General features: G+C 42.4%; 1 protein-coding gene across 3 annotated transcripts in view; it reads right to left on the bottom strand.

Moving 5' to 3' along the window:
• The window catches only part of LOC140458014 (protein kinase C-binding protein NELL2-like), a 375163-nt gene that overhangs the window by 322004 nt on the left and 36678 nt on the right, over positions 1 to 16481 (bottom strand). For all 3 annotated transcript variants that reach the window (XM_072551970.1, XM_072551972.1, XM_072551971.1), the window contains one exon: positions 12575 to 12725. In XM_072551970.1, coding sequence (XP_072408071.1) covers positions 12575 to 12725 — 151 coding nt within the window. The remainder of the gene's footprint in view (positions 1 to 12574; positions 12726 to 16481) is intronic.

The following is a 16481-nucleotide window of genomic DNA, read 5'->3' as shown; positions in this document are numbered from 1 at the left end:
TCACAGAACTGTTATGACACAGAAGAAGACCATTTGGCCCATCATAGCTGCACTATTTCTATGCCCAGTGCCAATCTCCTGCTCTTCCCCTATCTCCCTGCACACGATTTCTGTCCAAAAGCAATCATCCAAAGCCCCTCTTGAACACTTCAATTGAACTTGTCCCCACCACATTTCCAGGCAGTGCATTCCAGATGCTAGCTACTCATTGGGTGAAAATATCTGTTTTCACACCACCTTCTTTGATCCGATTTTTCAATAAAAGCAAAAGCAGTGAAGGATTAGCACAAGGCTTATTGCTTGCCATCCGCATGTTGTTACATAACTAGCCTACTAAAATGTAACAAGACCAAAATCTTGCACTTATATTTCACTTTTAAGATAAAAACATGTTAAAAAACGCCTCACAGATGCATTGAGAAAATGAGATGAGTCAAGAAAGGAAAGGTCGGGAGGAGCAACAAAAGACATGGCTATGTGCGCATTTTTTTTACAGAAAATTTAATAAAGAAACTTAATAAAGGGGTAAGGTCACTAGGGACAGGGAATTTCAGCTGATAAGGTCCAAGGGACTAGAGATGGCTAAGGGTAAGGGGAATAAGAGGGAAAGACAGGAGACCCTACACAGAGAATTGGAAAGTTCGGGAAGCGAATAACATCGGGAGGAGAAAAATGGTGTTGAAAGCTTTAGATGAAAGTTGTAAATTTAAGATATTGGGGGTCAAAGAGCAAGCATAGGTCAGTGATGGCAGAAGTCATATGATATACCAAGTGAAAGAACAGATAAATATCAAGATTAACAATGGATACGATCCAGTAGGGAGTGTTAGAGAGATTAAAGTTTATAGAAGATTGAGAACGATAGGTTGACCAGTGTGAAACAGAGGGATGATAGAAAGTGTATATGAGAGCTTTGATGGCAAATGGGATGAAATGGATGTGGAGTCACCTCAGGATATCACATTGTGAACAGTCTTTCTTTTCAATTCTTCACGCATGGAATGTAGGTGTCACTAGCTAGGCCAGCACATATTGCCCAACCCTAATTGCCCAGAGGGCAGTTAAAAGTCAACAACATTGCTGTGGGTCTAGAGTCACATGCAGTCCATACCAGGTAAGGATGATAATTTTCTTGTCTATGGAAGGAAATGGGTTTTTCTTGACAATCGACAATGGATTGATAGTCATCATTAGGCTCTATTTTCAGATTGTTAATATATTCAAATTCCACCATCTACCATGGTGGGATTTGAACCCAGTCCCCAGAATATTACCTGGGTCTCTGGATCAATAGACCAGCAATAATGCCACGAGGCCATCACTTCCCATCACCAGTTGGCATCATTGCGAGCTCTATATCTGGGGAAGGATTTGCTGGCATTGGAAGGGGTCCAGAGGAAGTTCCCAAAAAAGATCCCAGGATGAAGGGCTTGTCATACAAGGAATGGTTGAGAACTCCAGGTCTGTACATAATGGAGTTTAGAAGGATAAGGGGGATCTGATTGAAACATACAGAATACTGAGGGGCCTGGACAGAGTGGGCATGGAGAAGATATTTCCCCTAGTAGGACAGACTAGGACCCAAGGGCACAGCATCAGGGTGAAGGGGTGACCCTTTAGAACTGAGATGTGGAGGAATGTTTTCAGCCAGAGGGTGGGGAATCTGTGGAACTCATTGCCACAGAGGGTTTGGAGGCCTGAATCAATAAATGTGTTTCAGACACAGAGTAAATAGGTTCTTGATTAGTAAGGGGAACAAGGGCTACAGGGAGAATGCAATTGAGAAATATATCAGCCATGATCGAATGGTGGAATACACTTAATGGGCTGAATGGCCTAATTCTACTAATATATCTGATGGCTTTACACTCCTATTTGGGAATGGTGGCTGGGTTGAAGAATGGAATCAGAGGAAGGGGACAAGATTGAAGAAATGGCCAAAAAGCTAGATCTAGCTGCAATTTACGGTGTGATTTGTACAAGTGTGTACCAAGGTAGGCTGTAAACCATCTGATCCCCATTAGACTTTAATGATATGGTAGGCAGGGACTGTGAGTAATCAAAAAGGCAAATGGAAGATGATATATGGTGGAGTCATACACAAGGTCATGCTGCAGCTAACTTTACGACAGATACTGACACCATTACTTACTTTTGCCGATTTAACATTGTCCATCACTAGCTTTCCTTCATTTCATTTGTCCCTGAAACTCTTACTTACATGGATAGAGCATGGACAGGAATGGTTGTTGCAGGTTCCAGGATTTAGATGTTTCAGTAAGAACAGAGAAGATGGTAAAAGAGGGGGAGGTGTGGCATTGTTGGTCAAGGACAGAATTACAGTTGCAGAAAGGATGTTTGGGGACTCGTCAACTGAGGTAGTATGGGCTGAGGTTAGAAACAGGAAAGGAGAGGTCACCCTGTTGGGAGTTTTCTATAGACCTCTGAATAGTTCCAGAGATGTAGAGGAAAGGATAGTAAAGATGATTCTCGATAGGAGTGAGAGAGACAGGGTAGTTGTCATGGGGGACTTCAACTTTCCAAATATTGACTGGTAACACTATAGTACAAGTACTATAGATGGGTCAGTTTTTGTCCAGTGTGTGCAGGAGGGCTTCCTGACACAGTATGTAGACAGGCCAACAAGGGGCAAAGCCACATTAGATTTGGTACTGGGTAATGAGCCCAGCCAGGTGTTAGACTTGGAAGTAGGTGAACACTTTGGTGATAGTGATCACAATTCTGTTATGTTTACTTTAGTGATAGAAAGGGATAGGTGTATACCACCGGGCAAGTGTTACAGCTGGGAGAAAGGCAATTATGATGCAATTGGGCAAAATTTAGGAAGCATAGGATGGGAAAGGAAACTGCAGGGAATGGGCACATTATAAATGTGGAGCTTATTCAAGGAAAAGCTCCTCTGTGTCTTACGATAAGTATGTACCTGCCAGGCAGGGAGGAAGCTGTAGAGCACAGGAGCCATGGTTTATGAAGGAAGTAGAATCTCTGGTCAAGAAGAAGAAGAAGGCTTATGTTAGGATGAGATGTGAAGGCTCAGTTAGGGCACTTGAGGGTTACAAGTTAGCCAGGAAAGACCTAAAGAGAGAGCTCAGAAGAGCCAGGAGGAGACATGAGAAGTTGTTGGCGGATAGGATCAGGGTAAACCCTAAGGCTTTCTATCGGTATTTAAGGAATAAAAGAATGATGAGAGTAAGATTAGGGCCAATCAAGGATGGTAGTGGGAAGTTGTGTGTGGAGTCAGAGGAGATAGGGGAAGCACTAAATGAATATTTTTTGACAGTATTCACTCTAGAAAACGACAATGTTGTCGAGGAGAATACTGAGATACAGGCTACTAGACTAGGTGGGATTGAGGTTCACAAGGAAGAGGTATTAGAAATCCTGCAGAGTGTGAAAATAGATAAGTCCCCTGGGCCAGATGGGATTTATCCTAGGATCCTCTGGGAAGCCAGGGACAAGATTGCCGAGCCTTTGGCAATTGCCGATCTTTAAATCATCATTGCCTCCAGGAATAGTGCCAGAAGACTGGAGGATAGCAAATGTGGTTCCCCTGTTCAAGAAGGGGAGTAGAGACAACCCTGGTAATTATAGACGAGTGAGTCTTACTTCAGCTGTTGGAAAAGGTTATAAGAGATAGTATTTATAATCATCTAGAAAAGAATAATTTGATTAGGGATAGTCAGCATGGTTTTGTGAAGAGTAGGTCGAGCCTCACAAGGGCGGCACGGTGGCACAGTGGTTAGCACTGCTGCCTCACAGCGCCAGAGACCTGGGTTCAATTCCCGACTCAGGCGACTGACTGTGTGGAGTTTGCACGTTCTCCCCGTGTCTGCGTGGGTTTCCTCCGGGTGCTCCGGTTTCCTCCCACAGTCCAAAGATGTGCAGGGTCAGGCGAATTGGCCACGCTAAATTGCCCGTAGTGTTAGGTAAGGGGTAAATGTAGGGGTATGGTTGGGTTGCGCTTCGGCGGGGCGGTGTGGACTTGTTGGGCCGAAGGGCCTGTTTCCACACTGTAAGTAATCTAATCTAATCTAATCTAAAACCTTATTGAGTTCTTTGAGAAGATGACCAAACAGGTAGATGAGAGTAAACCGGTTGATGTGGTGTATATGGATTTCAGCAAGACATTCGATAAGGTTCCCCACAGTAGGCTATTGTACAAAATGCGGAGGAATGGGATTGTGGGAGATATAGCAGTTTGGATCAGTAATTGGCTTGCTGAAAGAAGACAGAGGGTAGTGGTTGATGGGAAATGTTCATCCTGGAGTCCAGTTACTAGTGGTGTACTGCAAGGGTCGGTGTTGGGTCCACTGCTGTTCGTCATTTTTATAAACGACCTGGATGAGGGCGTAGAAGGGTGGGTTAGTAAATTTGCAGATGACACTAAGGTCGGTGGAGTTGTGGATAGTGATGAAGGATGTTGTAGGTTACAGAGAGATATAGATAAGCTGCAGAGCTGGGCTGAGAGGTGGCAAATGGAGTTTAATGCGGACAAGTGTGAGGTGATTCACTTTGGTCAGAGTAACCGGAATGCAAAGTACTGGGCTACTGGTAAGGTTCTTGGTAGTGTAGATGAGCAGAGAGATCTCGGTGTCCATGTACACAGATTCTTGAAAGTTGCCACCAAGGTTGACAGGGTTGTTAAGAAGGCATACAGTGTTTTAGCTTTTATTAATAGAGGGATCAAGTTCCGGAACCATGAAGTTATGCTGCAGCTGTACAAAACTCTGGTGCGGCTGCACTTGTAGTTTTGTGTACAGTTCTGGTCACTGCATTATAAGAAGGATGTGGAAGCTTTGGAAAGGGTACAGAGGAGATTTACTAGGATGTTGCCTGGTATGGAGGGAAGGTCTTATGAGGAAAAGCTGAGGGACTTGAGGCTGTTTTCATTAGAGAGAAGAAGGTTAAAAGATGACTTAATAGAGACGTATAAGATAATCGGAGGGTTAGATAGGGTGGACAGGGAGAGCCTTTTTCCAAGTATGGTGACGGCGAGCACGAGGGAGCATAGCTTTAAATTGAGAGGTGATGGATATAGGACAGATGTCAGAGGTAGTTTCTTTACTCAGAGAATAGTAAGGGTATGGAATGCTTTGCCTGCAACGGTAGTAGATTTGCCAACTTTAAGTACATTTAAGTCGTCATTGGACAGGCATATGGACGTACATGAAATAGTGTAGGTTAGATGGGCTTCAGATTGGTATGATAGGTCAGCGCAACATCGAGGGCTGAAGGGCCTGTACTGCGCCGTTATGTTCTATGTACACACTCAATTATCCCCGTGATATCCCACTGATATCAGAGGTCAGCCTCTCATATTGTATTCTCCATAAACCATAATTTTACCCTTACCAGTCTCCATCCAGACTGCATCTTCATCCTCATTAAACTTTGCACACCAATTACCTTTATTCTTGCTGGTTATGCTGTTTCTTAGTCTAGGAGAAAGTGAGAACGGCAGATGCTGGAGATCAGAGTCAAAAAGTGTGGTGCTGGAAAAGCACAGCAGGTCAGGTAGCGTCCGAGGAGCAGGAGAGTCGATGTTTCGGGGTGAAGGGCTTATGCTCAAAACGTTGATTCTCCTGCCCCCTCAGATGCTGCCTGACATGCGGTGCTTTTCCAGCACCACACTTTCTGACTCTGATTCTTAGTATCTCAACACCTCAAATTTACAAATCATATCCAACTCTAGTTACTTCACACCTGGAGTTCTGTGTGTTGTTATGAATATTGTATCTTAGGGAGGAAAGACTCAAAGGGGGTGCAGTGTAGATTTTGCAGAATGATATCTGGACTCCAGCCAGTGATTTATGATGAGGAACTGCACAGACCAGTGTTGCACTGCATGGAATGAAATAGGTTACAGTGTGACTTGAAGTCGAAAAGTGTGGCACTGGAAAAGCCCAACAGGTCAGGCAGCATCCAAGGAGCAGGAGAGTCAACGCTTCTGGTGTAATGCCCAAAATGTTGACTCTCCTGCCCCTCAGATGCCGCCTGATCAGCTGTGCTTTTCCAGCGCCAGACTTTCCGACTCTGATCTCCAGCATCTACAGTCCTCACTTTTCCTGGGATTTGAAGTTTTATAAGATATTAAACTCATCTCTAAAATCACATGACATTGGGTTATAGTCCAATAGGCTTATTTGAGACCGCAAGCTTTTGGAGTGCTGCTCCTGCCTCAGGCAGCTAAGTGAGAGAGAATACATCGGGGACACCTTTGGATTATAACCCAGTGTCGTGTAATTTTTGACTTTGTCCATCTCAGTCCCACACCACCACCTCCACATCATGTTTAAACTAATCTGACAGAGTGGATAGAGAGAAAAACTATTCCTACTGCTTGGGAATCTAAGATGAGGGAACATAACCCAAATGTTGTCAGGCTTTCAGGAGTGCAACTCGGTAACATATCTATAAGCAAAGAGTGGTAAAGGTTCACAACTCTCTTCCACAAATGGCATTTGACGCTAGGTCAATTGTTAATTTTAAATGTGAGATTGGTAGACTTTTGCCAACCAAGTATATTACAATGGCATGGAGTGAGGTCACAAATCAGCCATGATCTCTTTGAACATAAGAACTCTGAGCAGGAGTAGGCCAGTCAGCCCCTCGAGCCAGCCACACCATTCAATACAATTGTGGCTGATCTCATCTCAATGGAAACACCTCTGTCCTGCTTGCTCCCATAACTCTTTAACCCATTGCTAGTTAAAATTTCATCTATTGCCTCCTTAAACTTATTCAGTGTTCCCGCATCCACTGTGCTTTGAATTCTACAAACTCACACCTCTTTTGAGAGAAGTCATATTTCTCCTCATCTTTCACAGAATCTCTACAGTGTGGAAACAGACCCTTCGGCCCAACAAGTCCACACCAACCCTCCAAAGAGTATCCCAACCAGCCCTATTCCCCTACCTGTTTGCTTGACATTTCCCATGACTAATCCACACATCCCTGAACACTATGGGCAATTTCCTATGGCCAATCCACTTAACCTACACATCTTTGGACTGAGGAAGGAAACCCACGTAGACACAGGGATAATGTGCAAACTCCACAAAGACAGCCGCCCAAGACTGGGATCGAACCTGGGTCCCTGGCGCTGTAAGGCAGTACTTGTCACTGAGCCACCGTGCCACCCTTTACTTTAAATCTGCCTCCCCTCAGCCTAAAACTATGACCTCTCATTCCAGATTGCCCTTCACAGGGAAACTTCTGCTCCAGGTCTACTTTGTCAGTACCCTTTCGCATTTTATCTACCTCAATTAGATCTGCCCTTTTCCTTCCAATCTCTATGGCAAGTATAGCCTTAAATTGCTCCATCTCTCCTCAAAGGACAAGCCTTTGATCAGTGAAACAGATAATGTAATGGTCCACTCTTTTTCCTACGGATTCTGTCTTCCATCTAAAGTTAATGGCAAGTGCTAGCTGGCTGATGGGCAGGCCCAGGCAGACTCAACCACTGAATTTCAAACAAATGGTCTCAGATTCATTGAGTCAATCAGTTTGGAAAGTAGAGTGGTCACAGTTCGATTGATCGTTCCTGTTTCTCCTAGTCAACAAAGAACCAAAAAACAGATAGATACTCATCTTAAAGCCCCAGGACTGCTATCACCATCAATGATAGCCTCACTGTTGTTTCAACATAGGCTCTGACAACGCTGCCGTAAAGATGGAAAACATTACATGACGAGACTAAACAACAGATTTTATACTGGTTTTGATCTGGGATTTCAACCAGCAAAAAATGTCACCTGGTAAACCCTTAGAGACTTTTTCAGCATAAAGGTTAATGTCACAACAATGTTATGTTGCAGGAAGGCCATGAAAGTCATGAAGCAGATTTAACCCTCGGCTGCTTTGAGCTATAACTTGCCTGTTGAGGGGATTAATCAATTGTAAATCTCACCGCCATCCTGACTAATCCTTACATGCGATTTTACACTGTCTTTTAAAGGGATTAAGACTGCAGGCTCATCAGTACTTAGGATACAGTGCCCATTTAGTATTTTCTGGTTTTATATTAATTTATGACTCTTTCTAAATATCACATTCTAAGAACACAGTTCTCGAAAATTTTCTTAATGAACTGCAAATCTATTTCTAATAAACCACATCTTGTGAGATCATTAAATCTTCAGTGTGAAATACCAACAAAACCATACAGATCATACTCTGCTGAATAACCCTTCCCCCATTGAACATTTATTTAAAATATAATTGACACACTGGAGTGATTACAAGGCAGTAACTTAATCCCAGCAGAGTTACAAACCATCAAATGATTTATTGTGGAAGTCACCGTGAGACTATTGTGGTGCAATTACTCCCAGGTAACATTTCATTTAAGATTGGGCTAAATTCCTCTTCCAGTGAAAAATGGGAGAGTGCTTACCTGCTTCTCCATAATTAAAGCCCTACTAGTGAAATTGTGGAAAAATGAGGCATTGCAATGTGTGATTATGGTAATTCAAATAAGTAGGTCATTAACTATCAAGAAAGAAAGGTGTTTCCCCTCATTTCTGTTCAGTGGAATTTCTATACCCAAGCCAACTACATACCAATTTCTTTCATTCTCTGTGAAATCAATTTCTTATATCCATTATCCACTCTGTAATCACTCTCGTGTTTCCATTACACTTGTAAGTAATCACACTCAGATTTCCATTATTTTATATGTAATAATCTCTGCAAGGTATTCGTTATTCTGTATGCAATCAACTGCAGACATTCATTATTATATATGTAAGTGAGTCAAGACATCCATTATTCTTTATGAGATCAATCCCAGATATCCGTTACTTTCTCTGAAATGGATTTTCGATTTCCACTGCTTCCCATGCAATCACTCATAGGTAACCAATATTGTCTATGCAATCAATTCTGGGTATCTGCAGTTCTCTTTGTAATCACTCCTAGGTTTCTTTTATTATTTAAATCAATCAATTTTGGAGATTTCACATTTTCATATCAGAAACTGAACTGCACGGTATTGAATTTTATTAATTGCATGTCCTCCACTCTGCTGCCTTGGTTTCTCCCAGCAACAAGCAAGGAATAAAATTTGTATAGATGGACTGTCATTATAAATATTGACAAACTCTAAGCAGATTATACCTGTAATGCAAGATTAGGGAAATATCATCTTTTAATATTAACATTTTAACAAAAGTGGAATGAACCAATTATTTTAAAAATTGAATTATAATTTTTGGACAGTTATTGGACATTTAAAGAAAAGTATGGTCTGTTGAATAGGCTGGGGCTGTTTTCCCGGAGCGTCAGACACTGAGGGGTGACCTTATAGAGGTTTATAAAATCACAAGAGGCATGGATAGGATAAATACACAAAGTCCCCCACCCCAGGGGTGGGGGAATCCAGAACTAGAGGCTACAGGTTTAGGGTGAGAGGGGAAAGATATAAAAGAGATCTAAGGGGGAACGTTTACACGCGGAGGGTGGTACATGTATGGAATAAGCTGCCAGAGGAAGCGGTGGAATTACAGCATTTAAAAGGCATCTGGATGGGTATATGAATAGGAAAGGTTTGGAGGGATATGGGCCGAGTGCTGGCAGGTGGGACTAGGTTGGGTTGGGATATCTGGTCGGCATGGACAGGTTGGACCAAAGGGTCTGTTTCCATGCTTTACAACTCTATGACTCTATGTTGTGGAAATCACCTGAAGTCTGAAAATGGTTTTAAGGAGGAAATTATATTTGATTTCTTGCTTTGTTCAAAATACCTCCACGATCCACTATAGCCTGTTCAGTGACATGCTGCACACAAGTTTCATTAGAGGAACATCTTTGTGATTATACAGGTCTGAAAGAGGGTAAAATCATTGAGTTGGAAAAGTAGGATTCCAAGAACATGTCATGAAACGGTATGCAGTTTCTGATAGGTGTGAAAATTCAGGGTAAATCGTTGAGGTTGATTAAGGAAGATTTTAAAAGTTCATAAAACCTAAAGGGAGGACAAATGTGCCAGGCATGATTTTATGCTTGAAATTTGATATCGGTTTCTGTAGCGCTCACTCTTTGTATTGGCTTTGCTCAAAGGTATAGCTTACTAGGGGGAGGCCTGGCCTACTGGTATTCTTATGAGCCTATAAATCCAGACACCTGAGTTTGAATCCCACCATGGCAGGTGGCAGAATTTGAGGTCAAATTCTGGAATTAAGAGTCAAGATGGTGCTGACACTGGTCGACTCTTTGTGAGCTCTCCACACGTTTATCTTATTCTCGCGTTTTTAAAAACTATTTTGCATTTTAAACCTAAATTCTAAGTCTGTAAAAATTACTCATAATGTTCTCTTAAATCTACTTGCAGGTTTGAGAATCCTACAAACATCCAGAACCAAGTATTACTGCTGTTATTAGACTGCTGAATGGATCTCTCTAATTTCAAATCTGATGTTGACCTTGCTTTTGTGCACCTCCTGTGCAGCTGTAACCTTGTATAACTCTCACTGTCTAAGCACCCTATATCCTTGTTTGCTATGTTCTGCCTGTAGTACTCACAAAACAAAACTGTTCACTGTACTTGTACAAATCCTATCTAATCTGAAAGTGTAATCACGAAAAAATTGCTGTCAATCACTGGGAGAAAATCCCATCTGGTTCACTAATGTCCTTTAGGGAGAGAAACTGCTGTCTTTACTCAGTCTGGCCTACATGTGACTCCAGACCCACAGCAATATGGTTGACTTTTACTTACTTTCTGAGCTATTAGGGTTGGGTAGTAAATAATGTTAGCATTTATCTAACCAGTGATGCCACATCCTGTGAGTGAATTTTAAAAAAAATATAAAGGGGCAACTCTGAGAGATCTGGGTCTCCAATCAGAGATAAAACTAACATGTTTCGTATTGAGTTGAAAAATGTGATGCTGGAAAAACACAGCAGGCCAGGCAGCATCCGTGGAGCAGGAGAATCGACGTTTCGGGCATAAGCCCTTCTTCAGGAATGTTCCGTATTGTAATTTTGTTAAAAAATATCTAATGTGTTTTATATATGAAGGCAAGGAGATGACTAAGTGGACATAATCCACCAATCCTTCAATATATTAACTGGGGAATATTGTGATTGAATATTTTTGATGTAAGCTCTTTGAAGGACATTGATGTCAGTTTTGATTTGTCATCCAAATGGGCTCCGCTTTTCCTGCATCAGATGATGCTAAAATCGTAGCAAAGTAAAAGCATGGGCAAAGAGTCACGTGAAATTTTATATTGTTGAACTAGTAAGTATTGGAATAGACAAAAGCATTGTCATGTAAGTAGACTTGAGGCAATCGATTAAACACACCAGACTATTGGCATGTGAAACAGAAATGCCTGTGACCTCTCCTTTCTCATTTAATGATAAACCAATAAAGCTTTCTTTCAAGGACCAATAAAGGCAGATATTGTTGGAGAAACTCAGCAGGTCTGGCAGTATCTTGTAAAGTGAGAAAGTAGAGTCTTTTTTTTCAGAAACTGGCTCTGAAGAAGGGTCACTGGACTCAAAACATTATCTGTTTTCTCTCCATTGATGCCTGCTGAGCTTCTCCAGCAATTTCTGTTTTTGTTCTGATCTCCAGCATCCAAAGTTCCCTGTTTTGTTTTTCAATAAGGTACTGTTCTTATTTCACAATCTGTAGGGAGATGCATAACCTCAACCAAAAGAATGATATCTATCCCAGAAGAAGCTGCAAAGTTCCATAGATTGGGCAGAGTGTGAGAAGCAGCCAGAATTATCCCCTGCTGGATTAATGCAAAGTGTTGTATCAGTATGAGTGGATGTAAAGTCAGGTTTTGCACCTTCTCTCCTGTGGGATTGGACAGTCTATAGCTCACTGTCGAGGCTGGCACATGAAGAATGGTCAATTGAGTCGAGCAATAAAAAACTGACAATCCCTCTCAGTTGTCCACTCATATGACTCACCCCCTTCAAGGCAGGAGACTATTGCAAGTTAACAATAAAGCAGCAATTTGAAGAAAATAGAATGTGTCTGCTGGGCTTTGCAGTTTGAATGACTCTCCTTTGAATCGCAAATACTGACAGAATCCAAATCCACCACTTTCTTTCCCCTTAAAGCACTGAAATCATTGGTTCCCTCCTTACTGTCTCACATAGAATTCGCTTTTGTCATAATGTGGAGGTGCTGGTGTTGGACTGGGATGGACAAAGTTAAAAATCTCACAGCACCAGGTTATAGTCCAACAGGTTTATTTGGAAGCACAAGCTTTCGGAGCGCTGCTCCTTTACTACAGGAACAGGAACTCCACAGCTACCTGATGAAGGAGCAGCATTCCGAAAGCTAGTATTTCCAAATAAATCTTTGGTCATACACAGTTTGAAAAATATCCTGACAAAACTCCAAAGTAGTAAATAATTTTCTGCCTGCTTTTCCTGAAGGCATCAGTTAGCTCATTTTACAATTATCCCAAATGCGGTTTTCTTTGGAAAAGAAACCGCAGCTCTGGATGAATTTTGACCTTATGTTTGTTGCACTTATGATAAACAGACAGAAGGAATAGCCTTCATGTGACATAAGCTGGATGTCACTGACCTCTTATCTGAATGATGAATGGACAGGAAGACTCCTGAATTGTAGTGGACCTGCTTCAGTGTAATCAGAACAGTAAACTCGCGAGTGTGACTCAGCTTCTGAGAAATATGTTCAACTGCAGATGGAGATGCTTTTAGATTTCTTGCAGTATCTGTGCAGAGAGAGAGGGGGGAAAAAGGTGAGTCAGCAGTAAGCCACAATTACTTTCTCCAATATTTCAACAGCAGGATAGGAATTCCTCCTTCAGATTTAACAGTGCTAACTCTTAACCAACTTACTGTGATTTATTCTGTGCTACTGGTAGCAATCAAAAGGCTGAACAAGCCCAGTCTTCCTACACTGATCTTCTCACAGTGCTTCGTTTTGTTCATAATTGCTTCATTGCATCTGAAGATAGCTAACTAAATAAAAATCTGAAACAACTGCAGATGCTGTAAATCAGAAACAAAAACAGAAATTGCTGGAAAAGCTCAAAGGGGCTAGCAGCACCAGTGGAGAGAAATCAGAGTTCACGTTTTGGGTTGGGGGAACCCATCCTCAGAACTGATGGTAGCAAGGAAAAGGATTTTTATGCAGAAGATAGGAGGGAGTAAGGGGTAAATGATAGGCGGAGTTAGAGCCCAAAGAGAGAGAAGAACAGTTGGACAGACAGTGGAGTGGGTAATGATCTGGCCAGTAAGGTGAATAATTATTAATGGGGACTGTTAGTGGCTAAAAAATGGGTGGTGTGTAACAGCAAGCCATGTGATAAGGCCTGGTATATGGGGGTTGGGGAAAGGACACGGGAGAGCTCAAGCCCTGAAGTTATTGAACTCAATATTGCGTCTGGAGGGCTGCAGGGTCCCCAACCAGAAAACGAGGTGCTGTTTCTCCAGTTGGCACTGGGCTTCGCTGGAGCACTGCAGGAAACCTGAGACAGAGATGTTGGCCAGGGAACAGGATGGGGTGATAAAGTGGCAGGAAACTGGAAGCTCTTGGTCTTTTTTGTAGAAAAACACAAGTGTTCTGTGAAGTGGTCACTCTGTCTTGCTTCATTCCCCCCAGTGTAGAGGAGACCACACTGGAGCAGCAAATGCAGTCAATTAAATTGAGTGAAGTGCAGATAAAGCATTGCTACATCTGGAAGGTGTGTGTGGGCCCTTAGGTACTGAAAGTAACTAAAAATGGACATTAATTGTGGTACAAGCTACTACTGATGAAGTAAAATCATCTGGAGAAAACCTGCCAGAATACTCATCATCACCTGCAAAAGATAACTTCTGTGTAGCTTTGACCACTATTGGAGGGGAGGGGCTCTTGTGGTACAGTGATAGTGTCCATACCTCTGGATGAGGAGGCCTGGGTTTAAGTCACACCGGCTCCAGTGGTGTGTCATAGCACATCCAAGTAGGTTGATTAGAAAGTATCTTGATATTCGAAAGGTTGAATAAGGAATGGAGAGAAGTTAGGTAGACCGAAGTTGATTTGTTCAAGACAGAGGGGATACATGATTGTGATGTGTAAACTTATGAGGGGCATAGTTAGGAAGACAAGAAGAAACGTTTCCCCTTTGTAGAGGGATCAATGACAGAGGGACATAGATTTAAGGTAAGGGCCAGAAAGTTTAGAGAAGATTTGAGGAGAAACATTTTTACCGACAGGGTGGTGGGCATCTGGAACTCAGTTTTTGTAAGGGTAGCAGAGGCAGAAACCCCCATCACATTATTTAGATAGACATTCGTCATGCCAAGGCATACCAGGCTATAGGTCAAGTGCTGGCAAATGGGACATGAATAGTGAGGGGATTGTTTTTGACTGACGTGGACACGTTGGGCTGAAGGGTCTTTTCCTGTGCTATAAATTCTTATGACTGGAAGGGATGGGTAGAACTGCCTAGACAGTAGCCAGCGTTATTAATGCCCATTCAGGCAGTCTGTCTGATTCATTGTTTTACATTGATACATTTGCTAAGAAACTAAAAAACCCTGGACCTTCAAAAACACCAGAAGCACAATGCTACTTGAAATATTTCCTCAGATCATTAATAACAAAATCACAATGCTTCAGGTATTGTACTCGACATAAAGTAAGAAATGGGTTTTAGTCAGCTATGATTGAATGTCTTTTACATTCCAACTTGGAAAGAAAGTTACATTAATCTCCATTTATGTTTCAATGGTACGTTTGCTCTGAATTATAGTCATTCAACCTGAATTCACCAATTCTAAATCAATCAACCACTTAGTTCAAGAGAATGCTTCAAGGAAGGAAAATCAAAATCACAGAATAACTCAGAGTTGCCAACACATTCCAGTGTGTTGCTTGTAACCAGTAAATGTTGCATTCCTATGCATGATTCCTCTCATACAAATTAATGGTGGCTTGCAGTCCGTGAAGAGAGAGTACATCAGAGCTGGATCAGGCACTGAGAGTGCTACAGGAAGCATGCCTAGCCTCAGGGAAAATGTTCCAACATGGGAGTCAGTAGATTCCAAGGTTTTCAGACATCACACAAGGGACCTTGGTGAAGGAGACAGAGAAGTGCCCTGCATTCACAAGTGGTCAGGAAAAGCTCCACACATGTGCTCAAAAAGCACTGGGAGCAGTAAGTGGTGATCAATGTCAATTGTCAGGGTCTGAGGATCTGAATGTAGCAGCACAAGAAGTTCAGGGACCTCTGCACAGTGAATGCACCTCTGAATGCCATGATTTTGCAGTTTGGTATAGGGCAGAGTTGAAGTGAATGGTGTCAACAGCACCCCATACACTGAAGATGACTGCTATCCTAGTGAAGCTATGGGCTCACCCCAGCTGGTGTCCATGGCCACGGACAATGAAATAATGAATTGTGACCATTTTCTCCTAGTGACCTCCCTTTAGCCACCATAGATGGCAAACTGTGAAATATTACCAATGGTTCCGCCAATGAACAAGGCACCTGAAATGTTTAACCTATAGTCCCCTTCACAGCCATTGGTTAAACTTCTGTTAGCCCTCCAGCTTTGACGGCCTATCCATGCTGCCCATAACAGGGTATTGAAAGTAAGCATGTGAGAGCAACAGGCAGTGACAAAGATAAATAGGATGTTGGCCTCCATAGCAAGAAGATTTGAGTACAGGAGCTGGAATGTCTTGCTGCACTCATAGAAGGTCTTGGTGAAACCACACTTGGAGTAGTGTGTGCAGTGCCTTACCTGAGGAAGGATGTTCTGATCACAGAAGGAGAGCAGCAAAGCTTTACCAGACTGATACCTGGGAGGGCAGAACTGACGTATCAGGAGAGATAGAGTGAGTTAGGACTAAACTTCACTGGAGTTTAGAGGAATGAAGGGCGATCTCATGGAACCAATAACATTCCAACAGGACTAGACAGGGGAAATGCAGGAAGGATGTTCCCAATGACCAGTCTACGGAAATGGGGGAGGATTGGATTGGAATTAGGGAGAATTAGATTAGGATTGGAATGAAGAAAAATTCCTTCACCCAGAGAGTGGTGAGCCTTTGGAATTCTCTGCCACAGTTGAGGCCAAAATATTGACCGTTTTTAAGAGGAGTTGGAAATAGTTCCTAGAGCTAAAGGAATCAAAAGGAATAGGTTTTGGGAGCAGAGTACTGAGCTGGATAATCAGCCATGATCATACTGAATGGTAGAGCAGGCTTGAAGGGCTCCTATTTTCTCTGTTTCTATGAGCCTGCCATCTGGTCACTAACTGGTTGATTTGGGGAAAAATCCCAGGCCAAAAGCTGTTTCTCAATGCAGGGATTTTCTCAGCTCCACTGGATACTAAGATTGGGGTCTTGAAGCTCATGAGAAAAATCCAGCCCAGGATTACACCACATTTTGCGATAACACCCCCCTTATACAGGCTGCTAATTAGCCAGCTCAAAATGACAGAGCACAATAAAATCTCAGAGATATCTTCAATGT

The sequence above is a fragment of the Chiloscyllium punctatum genome, chromosome 32 (assembly GCF_047496795.1).
Source record: "Chiloscyllium punctatum isolate Juve2018m chromosome 32, sChiPun1.3, whole genome shotgun sequence".
NCBI classification, from domain to species: domain Eukaryota; kingdom Metazoa; phylum Chordata; class Chondrichthyes; order Orectolobiformes; family Hemiscylliidae; genus Chiloscyllium; species Chiloscyllium punctatum.
Note: the sequence above shows the minus strand (reverse complement) of the source record. Positions and strands in the feature narration are given on the sequence as shown.